The sequence below is a fragment of the Phoenix dactylifera genome, chromosome 9 (assembly GCF_009389715.1).
Source record: "Phoenix dactylifera cultivar Barhee BC4 chromosome 9, palm_55x_up_171113_PBpolish2nd_filt_p, whole genome shotgun sequence".
Classification (NCBI taxonomy): Eukaryota; Viridiplantae; Streptophyta; class Magnoliopsida; order Arecales; family Arecaceae; genus Phoenix; species Phoenix dactylifera.
The window spans coordinates 13,598,497-13,610,942 of record NC_052400.1 but is presented as its reverse complement, the minus strand read 5'-3'; the positions used below and the strand labels follow the sequence as shown (position 1 = coordinate 13,610,942).

General features: G+C 37.1%; 1 protein-coding gene across 6 annotated transcripts; it reads left to right on the top strand.

The window, feature by feature from the left end:
- Positions 1-622: 622 nt before the first annotated feature.
- Positions 623-11,945, top strand: LOC103701861 (vacuolar protein sorting-associated protein 26C). 6 transcript variants are annotated; one of them, XM_026802537.2, is made up of 12 exons: positions 637-1,270; positions 1,345-1,532; positions 1,628-1,720; positions 1,808-1,872; positions 2,198-2,255; positions 2,456-2,545; positions 3,452-3,536; positions 3,626-3,721; positions 7,115-7,299; positions 7,380-7,468; positions 11,462-11,561; positions 11,635-11,945. In XM_026802537.2, the coding sequence occupies exons 2-12, from the start codon at positions 1,482-1,484 to the stop codon at positions 11,674-11,676; spliced, it is 954 nt and encodes a 317-aa protein (XP_026658338.2). In that variant the 5' UTR covers positions 637-1,270; positions 1,345-1,481; the 3' UTR covers positions 11,677-11,945. The 6 variants fall into 6 exon arrangements, with proteins under 6 accessions (XP_038986044.1, XP_008782291.2, XP_026658338.2 ...); XM_039130116.1 differs by lacking the exons at positions 11,462-11,561; positions 11,635-11,945 and adding an exon at positions 8,307-10,588 and having other exon boundaries at positions 623-1,270; XM_008784069.4 differs by having other exon boundaries at positions 635-1,270; positions 11,462-11,945.
- The last annotated feature ends 501 nt before the right edge of the window (positions 11,946-12,446 follow it).

Genomic DNA, 12,446 nt, shown 5'->3' with positions numbered 1-12,446 from the left:
ATACTTCAAACTAATAGAAAGAAAGACTTCTAATTGTTTATTTTATCCTAAGATGGGATTTTATTCTGATTTGTTCATTTTTTCCATGCATAAGTTTACATAATAAATTCTAGTTATTATGTGATCATGCTTTTTGGGCCTTAATGTTATGCCTATTTAAAGTTAATTGTCGCTTTACTTGTTATTCCTACATTACTATTAGCATCTCCATCTCTAATTTGCATTTATAAATTATTTCTATCACCCTACATACGCTTAGAGAGTACAAACCTTGTTTTAATTACACAAATTCTACAATAGTTTATGCACATTCGGTTGGTTGAGGTAGATTCCATTGCATAATTTTCTGCTTCTTAGATAAACCATTCCATATTTGAGATGACCAATTGTTTAGTGTTCTAATTTCCTCTAACATTCAATATGAATCAGACAGGCTTATAAGGCCATCATTACTTGACACTTCAAAAAATTTAATATCCTTGGAAATGGTAATTAATTTTTTTCCTAAAACAATAAATTGTGAGATATCGAAACATTAAATATTTAATAATCAAAATGGTACTATATAATCTTTATAATTTCTTCAACATTCAATATAAATCATTATGCAATATGGACACTAGGACAGCCGAGATCTGATGCCGCAAAAAATTGTTGTGCGGGTAGACTTGGAACCTGGACCAGTCAAAATTCTTATGCGGACACGGCCCCATATGAAAAATATGAGCACGCCCGGGGGACCTGGATCCGCCTGCGTAAAAATTTTTACGTCGAAGCGCTTAAACAAAATATGCGGACCCTAACCTCGCCCGCATAATATTCTATGCGGAAGAAACGTCCGCATATGCGTTTCTATGGTGGGGAAGGGGCCGCGTCCATAGTCCCAGCGCCGGCGGCGCCTCCGTCCCTTCGTCCGCAACCCCGTCCCCGTCCTAAACTCTGGCAGGTCCTGCCGACGATCTCAATGCCTGGGAGCTTGTCGTACGCTTCCACCAGCGCCGGATCCTCGTCTCGGCCGGCCCCGCTGTCCTCAAATCTCTCTGGCTCTCCTGCGACCCGAACCAGCTACGCGCCCTCATGCCAACGCCTCCGACCCCGATGCCGCAGGTTGACTCCTTCCTCCCGCTGTTCCGGCGACCAAACACCATCAAACGGCTAGGGTCGGGTCTTTTTGACGGGCCAAGCGCCGCCGGCGATCGGCGTCGGCTTCGGTGGCGGCGCCCTGGGAGGTGGGGCAGAAGACGAACCTGATCGAACTAACGGAGCGTCCGTAAGCTTCCCTTCCACCTATTCTCAACTGTGCATCAAGATGCGAGAAACAGCTGACGTGGTGGATTTTGACAGACGCTCTATATGACGCGTTGGATGGATCCTTCTTTATTATGGTAGAGGTAGGTACCTAGGCCCAGCCGGTACTTCCCAGAGGCGGTGGCCGGATCTTGCCTCCCTTTCCCGGCACCCGCCATCCGCCGGAGATCCTGATGTCGATCGAGCTGAAGCTTTCTCGGCCAAGCCGCGTCTATCGTCCAGGCGTAAGCCCTATCCTCCTTCACCTTCTTCGTTAAGCCCCCTCTCCTTCTTATCTTTTCATCACTTTATCTCTTCATCTCCTACAAATTACTCCCAGGAATCCGTTGAGGGCAAGATCATAACTACTCTCACCACCCCCCTCTCCTACCATAAAATCCTCGTCACCGTCACCGGAGCTGTCAATCTACAGGTATAGGTAGCTCCCCCTTCTCCTTTGCTGCTCGATTTTTATGTTTGTAGTAAATGAGAGCGAACTTGTTCTTGGTTTCATGCAAAGGTTCGAGGCGGAGTGGCGGGAGTGATCGAGTCCTTGTACAGTGCAGTCAAGCCTCTCTGCATCATGTCAGTCCGTTCGTTCATTTTATCATATTTTTTTGCTGCTTGGGCACGTATCATTTAATGGATCATGTGTCTTAACCTTTTCATTGCTACTTCAGTGCTAGTAGAATATATTTAAAATTTGTTTCACCAGAATAATCTGTTCTGTTGGTATTGTCTTTTTGATTAGGGAGAGTACAGGTTGAGATCATTATCATCATCATCATCAGTATATTATATTTTTAATGACAATAATCTCGTTTCACTTTATTCATGACTTATTTCCTGTTATTATTTTCAAATCTCAATATTCTCCAAGTTCATCTAACAGATTTGATCTTCTGAACAGAAAAAAGAGCATAGAGGTTGCATCATCTGCCGGGAAGTTAGCTCCAGGTAGAACAGAGGTAAGCGATTAGGTTATGATTATTTTTTATTTTGTCCACAGCAACATCTGAATGAGAACTAATGAAGCAAATTGATAGTTTACTACTACTAAATTTTTTTATTATGAGTTCTTCAGTAGCTACAGAATGTTTTTTTTCCCTTGTATTCTGTGAGCTTTTAGTGTTTTTTTAAGCTAATAACTATCTTGTGTTATCATTAGATACCTTTTTCCTTCAGTTTAAGTTCACAAGAGAATGGAAATCATGGAGCGTTTTATGAGACATTTCATGGTGGAAACATCAGCATCCAGGTATCTCTTTGCTCTTTCATGTTCTGATTCTTTAACCTATATGTCTGTTTGTATGTTGAGGAAAGGCAAAATCTACAGTTCTACAAGCATATGTCAACAAATATCAACTCATTGGGCGAACCAAACTTGTCCTTTGTTGTGTGGGTCATACGAGTACTTGGGCCTACACAGAAATCAGGGGGCTGGTGTGGTCTATGCAGATCCTACTCATTGGTGTGAGGGAGAAAGTCTAGCCACAATCATATTGGTGCGATTCGAGATCCAAATCCTACTGATGCAAATTATATAATGGCCTAACTAAATTTAGAATGAAGATAGTTAATCATGTACAGGGATATTCAAGAAACTCATGCATCAGATTAACACGAAAACACAACTTTACAATGACGCAAGTGGTGTTGATTTGACATATTGTTAGGTTAAACCAGGAAAGTTGTGATACTTATGCATTTTTTTTGTATCACTGTTGATGGTTGGGATTCTTGATGCGTATAGCCCACCATGAGCTCTTAAAGTATCATCCATAAGATAACATAATTCATTTGACTTCATTTATGGTTGGAGTTCCAAACCTATGTAATTTACTGCATGTGTTTTAAGACATACAGTTCATGATCAAATATTTTGATTTATGTGACCTATTATGTATTTTGGTGCCTTAGCGCTTTCAGTGCATTCATTCGGTATCCACTCAACTTATGGGCAATAAAATGCAAAAAAGTCCGATTATGGTTTATTAAAATATCTGTAGATCATGCTTAACTGTGTGGATTCCTAACACCATGTATTCTACGCTCGCAGGATAACCTATACATGTATTGTATAACATTTCCATAACATCTCGTCATTCTTTCTGCAATGTCATTACACTCTTCTGTGATTTACGTCTAATTTTTCCTGTAATAGTATCTGATTACTGCAGATATAATGAGAGGTTACCTGCATAAATCTTTGTCTGCTACTTTGGAGTTTATAGTTGAAAGTGATAAAGGTGAGGATGCAAGCCTCTTTTTCAATTTTATTCCTTATAGTTTAATTCTGTAGCTTCATAAACAAGTTTTTTTATCCATTATTTTTCAGCCAGTCTTGCAGGGCCACCAGTTTCACCTGAATCGGTTAGGTTTTATATTACTCAGGACACCCAGAAACATCAATTACTGCCTGAACTGCTTACAGGTTAATATTAGTTTCTTTTGTTATTGCCACTCATGTTTCAATGTTTTCAAATTGTTAATTATGAATCAATTTTATAATTTAGTGCCAATTACTTTAGTGATGTTCAAATAGTATATTTAAGTAGTTGCTAGTTTGACACCACATTAAAGATTTCCCAAGATGAAATCTTTTTCTTAAATTAAAAAAGAGCATTGAAACCAATGTTCATCATACTGTCCCTACCACCTGATTCGGGTTATATTGATCCGTACCGAGTTGGAACCGGCATGAAAACAATATTCAGGATAGAGGTGAACCGGCCCTTGTACCATCCAAAATTGGGCTGCACTCCATATTGTACCGACCCATACCATCCGGTTTTGGGTGGTAAAAAAATAAAAAAAGGGGTCGCAATTGTCTCGGTATGGGTGTGTATGATATCATATTGATTGTGCCGTACCGGACTGGTAATGAACTGGTATGGTACCTGGCATTGAGATTACGGATCTTGATTAAAACCATATGTTGTACAGACATGAACATTTGTTTCTTCATTTTACCAGCAAAGTTTAACTCCCACTAAAATAGTGCTATCTGTGCATATAGCGAAACAAACCCTAGCTACTTTCTCCAATTGTATTAATAGGTTTTGTCTTGTTTGGTTTTCTAATAGGAGCTAGAGATTTTGAGTGGATCAAACATGTAAATATTAGAAACTAAACTTCCTAATATAAATATCATAGACATACTTGCCTAAGAGAATTCACTAGGGATTTTTTTTTTTTTTTGTAAAGTCCACCTTTAACATTAGTTCCTCCACAATCCAAAAATAAACTAAGGAGAACTGAAAAATTAGTAATCGTATAAGTACCAAAAGTAGGAACCAGATATCATTGCTGCAATCCAGATGGTATCATTAGAGATTATTTTTGTGAGTCTTGTCTTCAAAAGAAGATCAGTGTATAAAAGTTTATGCTCTCATGTGTGAAAGTTATGGAGCTTTGCAAAAGAAAATCAATGTGAAAGTTTCAAGTTAGAAAGTTGTCAGTTTGCTTTCGTTCTATCAACTTCCTCCATGAGATTGTAGTTCAATTAAATTAGGGGCTATAGATGATAGAGAAATAAAAGTTAAAACCTATCACCTGGAGGAAGTTGTTTCTTCTTGAAGTGTTCTGACTCCAGGTGTCTCAGCAGTTAATAATTTTAAGTCTGCTAGATCTGAGCCTAGGGATGTTTTGTGCTAGTGTGTGAGTAGTGGCCATGTTGAGAATTCTAAGGTGTGAGTGGTGGGAATCATAGCAGGCCTTCCCTATTGAAGGAACGCATCAGGAATTGCACTGGTACCTCCTTCTACTTTATAGGGATTTAGTACTTCTACAATTTGTCTTTTTCTTTACTGGAGAGGTGTGGTAAGCAATAGTTTCATCCTTCTGCTACTTTTGGATTATGTATATGGATGCGAACTTATGGTGGCAGCTACTGAAAATTTGAGCGATGCACAGAAGATTTCGCTAAATGTTCTCATTGGATGAATGATTAGGATGTGGGTGAAGTTTGATTTGCTTTGCAGCCATGGAGGCTTCCATCTAAATCCTAAACCTAAGGTTTTTATTTAATTTGACTTACTGGAGCAGAAGGTTGTGTACAAGTCCTACAAGTGGCCCATTGATTCATTCATGGAGGTTACTGTAGTCTTGAAGAAATGGAAAAGGGAGATGGACTGAGAAGAGCTCTTAGGTTTCCTAATATGGTTTAAATCTCTGGTGTCAAACATCATCAATAGTCTTGCCAGCATTTTTACAGGTAGGCCACTTTGTATGGATTAACTAACTGCACTTTGCTCAAGGCTCTCTAGGGCTTCCTTTTTTCAAATGACTGCAAATAAAACCATTCAAAATGTTAAACTTATCTACCTTTGAGGTTTTGATGTATTGTATTAAGATGTCCTTTTATTTCTTCGCTCTTTTCAATTTCATCAATCCATAATTCCATATAAAGGACTTGTTTCTTTCTGCCCTGTGCAGCCAGCTGCAAGGTGATGTATGTACCGACTTAAGCTTCTGATGGGCCTTATTTTGGGCTCGAAAGAGGCTGAAGTAGAAGAAAATGATCCTGCTGTGCTGTAACAGCGGAGGATTCTACTTTGAGAAAATCTGGTTATATGAAAGCAGGTTATATGGGGACAATTTCCTTTCATTCAATTAGTTTTTCCAATCAGGGTTACATCTTCCATGCAGCAAAAGCATTTCTGTTGTGGGGCAATCTGCAATACATGGAGGGCTATGATATTTGTGGTGGGAGTGTGATGCAAACCAAGCTCACTGGTGTATCGAGAAATGAGTATACTCCAATACAAATCTATGTCCCGACAGCAGAAATAAAGTTTCCACTTCTAAACAGACCTAATCTGTCCATTCATTTTGCTAATCATCAAGGACTAGAGATAGGATATGGATGAATATGTATAAGGGTTTTTTCAGTATATTCCTTTTCAGTTACACATTCTAGTGAGATCTATCTATGGTTGTAATTGTAACTGACCTCCTCCTAGTTAAGGGGATCAGGGAGCAGCTTTTTGGATCAGACAAGAAAAATAAAGAAAGTCAGTTTGGAAAATACTTTCCTCATCCTTATATGCTTTGTCCTTTCCCTCTTTCTTATCTCTGCTTACATCACTGCTATTGACTGTTCTGGATAGCAGATTAGTCATCAAAACCTGCTATTCCAGCCATGTCCAATATCCTTGTATTTTCTCCTAGCTCAAACAAAATGATAAATATAGACCCCTTCTTGATTTTCATAGTCCCAAAATTTTACTTCTGCAGACTGTATATCTGATCACAAATCTTTTTTAACCCCAGAAATCAGTCATCTGAACCCTTAAAGCCTTCTGCTTCTAATAAAACCCTGCCCCATCAAACTGTTAGTATCAGTGCCCCATGAATCTTAAAACACCTATCTAACCTTATTTCATTTCAAACATCTCTTCTTTTTTGTGTTCTCAATGTACTCACCAACAGATTTTTGGACAGCAAATAGACTGCTTCTGTACCATTAATTCCATTACTAATCCTGGGGAATTACGTCCTACCATCAGAGATTACATTTTCTGTGCCACTGTTGTGCCAAAATCTATCATCATGTAAATAAGCATCCAGTTAGGTCATATTACATTAATGTTAACCACCATTTGATAATGACACCATGAGATTTGATGATGCATACTTTATTTTGTTTGGATATATAGTATAAGCAAGTTATGGAAGTTGATCTATTTAAAGATAGAATGACTGTTATCACTATAGGCGAGGATTCCTGCTTCCAAAAGCAACTTTATTATCTCCTTTGAGTTCCTAGAACTTTAAGATGTTTCTTGCATAAATGTTGTATTCATAAGGTAAATTTGTTTGGCAGGTCGTTTTCGAATTACAGGAAAAATCTTAACTGAATGTTCTTTAATGGATCCTATTCGTGGTGAGCTTGTTGTTGAAGCATCTGCTGTTCCTATACGCTCTATTGATGTACAGTTGCTTCGTATTGAATCTATTCTTGCTGGAGAGAGGATAATAGCTGACACATCAGTGATTCAGACCACACAGGTGAAATACATTCCATTTTTCATAGTAGTTTTTTTGCGTTCATTGCATTGCATGCAATAAAAGTTGTTTTTCTATATCAGATAGCAGATGGAGATGTTTGCAAATCCCTGACTTTGCCAATATATGTCATACTTCCCCGCCTTTTGGTGTGTCCCACTGTTCGAGCTGGGTAAGTGGTTGAATTACTTTATTTACTGCCTCGCTTCCTCATACTTCAATCTTTGTAGGTATATACATTTATACTTTTTTCATGATGAAAGGAATCCATATATGATTCTAAAACCAAAATGGCCATGTGTCAAGTTAAATTATACTTCTAATGGCAACAGTTTTTTATTATTTTCTTCAACTGTAAAATTCAGTTAGTGTCTCTTGTGATTTAATATGTCCAATCTACTTCTGGAATTCATTGTCTATGCTTTTCAAATGATCAAACCTAATGCCAGCTCATATTTTTGGACTATTTCCCCTGATTCCTTATATAACCTGTGTAAGACTAAGTATGCTTGAGGACCTCTTATCTTAATGTTGTATAAGATTTTCCTTCCATTTCTAGATAAGCTTCTCATTTCCTTTATTCTATGGTGTTATATTATTAGAGGCCAGGTTTTTCTATCCTTGGCTCTTATTTTTAGCACATTCTAGTCTACCTCCAAAGACCCTACAATCTCTGAGGGCATCCACTCAGATCAACACCCCTTGATGTTGTAAGCTGTATAATGTAAGCCCTTTTTGTATTGCCTATAAGCTGAGCCACCAAAATCCTATTCTTAGTTGTGTGTTCCCAACAAGTCATCTTTTCTTGTTTCACCATTATTCATCATTAGTAAATTATTTTGCCTCGCCTTATTGGAATCTTTGGCCAAGCAATGCCATGTTAGATAGACCAACCACCACCTCTTGGTTTTCTAAGTTGTATCCACATTAATGAATCGTATTCCTATTCCACAATGGATTTTTATAAAATAGTGTTGCTGATAAAAGATACTTATTCCATAATGGTGTAGGAGCACAAAGGGATGGGTGTGTGAGTGGAACTGTGATTTCAAAGTGCACAGCACTATAGGTAGGTCAAAGGTGGGTACTCAAGCCTTTGTGGAGTCGGAGAATCTTTGCACTTAACAAGAATGCTTGGCTTGTCAAACATTTTGATGCTTAATTTTGAGTTGTACTGAGGATGCTGTGTATTCTAGCAATAAAATGATGCTCAGTGAAAGAAACATAGTTACTGATGATGATGATGATGGAAACTCCATAACTCTTGGAGCAAGTAGCATGAGCTAGATAGTCGTCTGACAGAGTGGATGAAATTAAGGAAAAAATAATTTGTGTGGTTAATTTGGGTGTGAAAAAAAAGATAAATTGTTATGTTGATATGGGGAGTAGCTGAAAGAAACAAAAGCTCAAAATTATGTTGTGTGGGGAATGGTTGATAGTATATGAGACTCCATCTGATGGACTAGCCGTTGTAAATTTTGAGAATGGTTTGTTACTAATTTTTTCTGTGGACATAGTCATGGTGGCAATAATTCCAAGTGCTGCCTTCAACACTTACAGGAAAATGCTTCCCATGACTACAACTTCCAATAGTTTGCAAAAGACTGGATAGATGGAGTCTTTGGGTGATCAATATGCCTGGAATGAAAAAAAAAAATCTCAGATAGCAAATGTAGCATTGTTGATACTGTAGATTTTTTGTGTGCCTAAAAAGAACCATCTCCAGGTGCGAAGTAATGGTCTTTTCATGTCGTGCCTTATTTGGGCCTGAGGTTTGAATATTTATGAACTTGAATGCTTTTGTTGTCCATATTGGCAACATGATGTCTACAGAATGGATTTAGCTTTTGTTGCAAGCATTGACGATTGCGCATATGTTAATGACATAATTGTCGGAAGTGAAAGTCACATTTTTGACTTGTCAAGTGGAAAATATGAAAAATTCAACACTTGTCCTTAGTAGGAAACTCTGCAGAGGGGAAAGCTTATACACAGGGCCAAAAAAATGAGGTTGTTGATTCTTTAGCACAATTGTGAGAAGATTTTCTTCTCTGTCATAGACCTTTATCCGTCAATTGAGAACCCAAGAATATCAAATTAACAACTAATATGCACTCTAATTGTAATTTATACAATTGTTCTTGCTAGGGTCAAACTATTGGTATGCTGTACCGACCCAAATCGGGCAGTACAGAGCATACTGTATCATACCGGTTTGGTACTGGTATCCGGTACGGATGGCATACCGACACTCAGTATGCCAAAAAAAATTTATACCGTACCATATCGACACTGTGCTAGTGTGGCACTGGTACGGGTTTTGGGATCGAGACGGCGAACCTTGGGTCAAACACATGGATATGGAGCATCACTTCAAATTTAAAGATGTTTTCACTGGAATTATAATATTTTCAGTATATGACGCATGGATAAAGAAATAGGTTCCTTCACCAAATCATTCTAAAGGACCTTTTCAGTAATAAGCTTGATCTTGAATATTGAATATAACTTAAAAGGAGTGCTAATATGCAAAAAAATATATATACTTATTTTTGTGAATTTCATTATTTTTTTATTATATTGTAGCCTCCATATTTCTAGGATGTGATTGGGTAATTTTGCATGATAATTCTTCAGGCTTTCAATCATGTAAACCAATTTTGGAACTGTGTGAGCATAGTACCTTTGTTTTTCTGCTACTAATCCTGTTTAAGAAATTATATCATCCATCTTCCTATATTGGAAGTCCTTTCAACATCCCATGTTTGCATGGAAAAACTAGTGTGGCCCTTCTTTACAGTATATTGGAGCTCTATTACCTCTTCCCCGGCAAAGTTCATGCCGCCCATGGTATAAAAGTTCAAATCACAGTAACCTCAATCCAAAAGGTGCATTTCATTCAAACTGTTTCATACAACCAAAATACACAAAAAAAAAAGAGATTTGAGGTAAACCATGACGTAGGGAAAGTTAATAAAACAATGCAGAAAAATTATGAGGCATCCTTCAAACATCATAATATAGTATGAGTATCTATTAATTTCATTACAATATTTTAAATTTCCGTTTCATCGTATGCATGAAGTAATAATATTTTGAAGAGTAATAAGCCTCTATTGTTTTTACTGATTATCTCAAGATCCCTAAGAAGAGCTGTTAAATCCTAATAAGAAACATTATATCATCTCTAAGAGATGATAAACATTTGATGACGAAATTTGAAAAAGAATGATGTTAATAAATACATAAAATCAAACTATCTATCTGCAATCTTCATTACTTCTTTTTTTTTCAATATTTCTTTCCGTTTGTCCTTTTCTGTGAGGAACCATAAAAAGAATCAAGATGCATAAACTATATCAAGAATTTTTCAAACTGAGATTTAGTCATTAGATTGGAAATTAAAGCATTAACAATATAAGGCCATGAATGTTAACTCGCAACTGTGAATCAGGATTCAATATGGTTTGGTGCATAGTCAAATAGAAATTCAAGTAGTTGTGGCCAAAAGGTATCCAAAACATTTGTTTCAGACATAATAGGGTGTTTTTCATCCAAACAAGCTGAACTGGGCCTAGATAGGCATCTTTTTGCCCCTTAGTGGGATCTGATATGTGAAAATCTGGCATGTAATGGACAATAAATTTTATTTCAAATGAAATTTGGAACAGCAAAGCTTCTGCTGTTTTTGCTTCCCTTTGCTACTGCACACCAGCTCCACTTTGTGTAAATTGGAAGTTAGTGAACCCTAACCAATTACCCAAATCTTGTCTTATTTCAGTGCCTTTATCTTGATGTTTCTTTTTTTTTTCTTTTTTCTTGCCCTTGTATCTCTGTTTTAAGGTACAAGTCTTCCTCATCTCATCAATCGTTGTTCTTCTACTTTGGTTGTGAGTCTCAAGGCAAGATTTTCTGCCACTACTTGAAAAACAAATTACTGTATTGTGAGGTACAGAGTCATACATTACTTTGCATAGCTGCTAAGAATAAATTGTAAAGAGGTTTCAGAAAAGACCATTCCCTGTTCACAGATAACGTAGCGACAAATGATTGTTTATCTGTATGTCATGAATCCATCTTGTAGTTTTTCTTGATGGTGTTGCAGTTAATTAATATGCCTATTCAGCAATCTTTTAGAATCACAGTTTTGTGAATTTGTTTGCAGGCCATTTTTGATTGAGTTTCAGATTTCCATAGTCATCAGTTTCCAGTCAACATTATCCAGATTATATCCCAAATCTGATCTTAGAACTCCAAGGCCATGGGTGAGTGCATACCTATTATCGCAGACAATAATCTCTGTTATGTGATATCGTGTTTATCTCTTTTTTTTTCCAGTCGGCAATGGTGACGCTACCTCTGCGTGTATTCCGAACATAGGTTGGTGATGGCTAGCTCCGTTCAGATGCTGAAGGGGCACCACTCTTTTCAACTTTATGTTTCATTCTTTAATTAATTTGAAAAATTGTAGTCCTTATATTTACATATCCAGAAAAAATGATGAGGAACATCACCACACACATGAGAAATGGTGTGTTTAGCTTGCTTCAACTGGACCGTCTCATAGTCCAAAAACCCTTGAAGAGAGAATCGTACTATTAAATATTCTCGCTGTGGTGTTTATTATGTATTACCAATTTTTCCTAACACTGTAATGCTGCGTTAATGTGTCGAGTGAATCAGTAGTTTTTATTGCAAAAACTAGTACATGATATAATTTGCAGTATCTTCAAATTAATTTAATAAATCATTATAAAATTATCCCTACTCAAACAAGGAACTGCAGCCCGGCAAAACAAAGCACCATCCCCAGGCAACCTGATGATTATTACACTTGTAATGCCCTTAATCATAATAAGCTAATATAATGCGGGGAAAATTTATTGTCGCATATATGATGTATATAAATATTTCATAAGTAATTCAATGCATGGATCAGCTTCTGTTGGTTCAGGTTGTATGAGGGCGCAAACTGCAAACCAGTGGCTTAAGAACAACATATACAACCATGAATAAGATCTTCAAGAATTATGTTCAGAATTTTTTTCTAGAAAGTCTAGTTACCAAATGTTGTGCTGCTCAATCTCAGAAAACCATTTTTTTTTCATCAGCTTCCCTTGACAATGAGAAACCATACTAACCTAAATTTG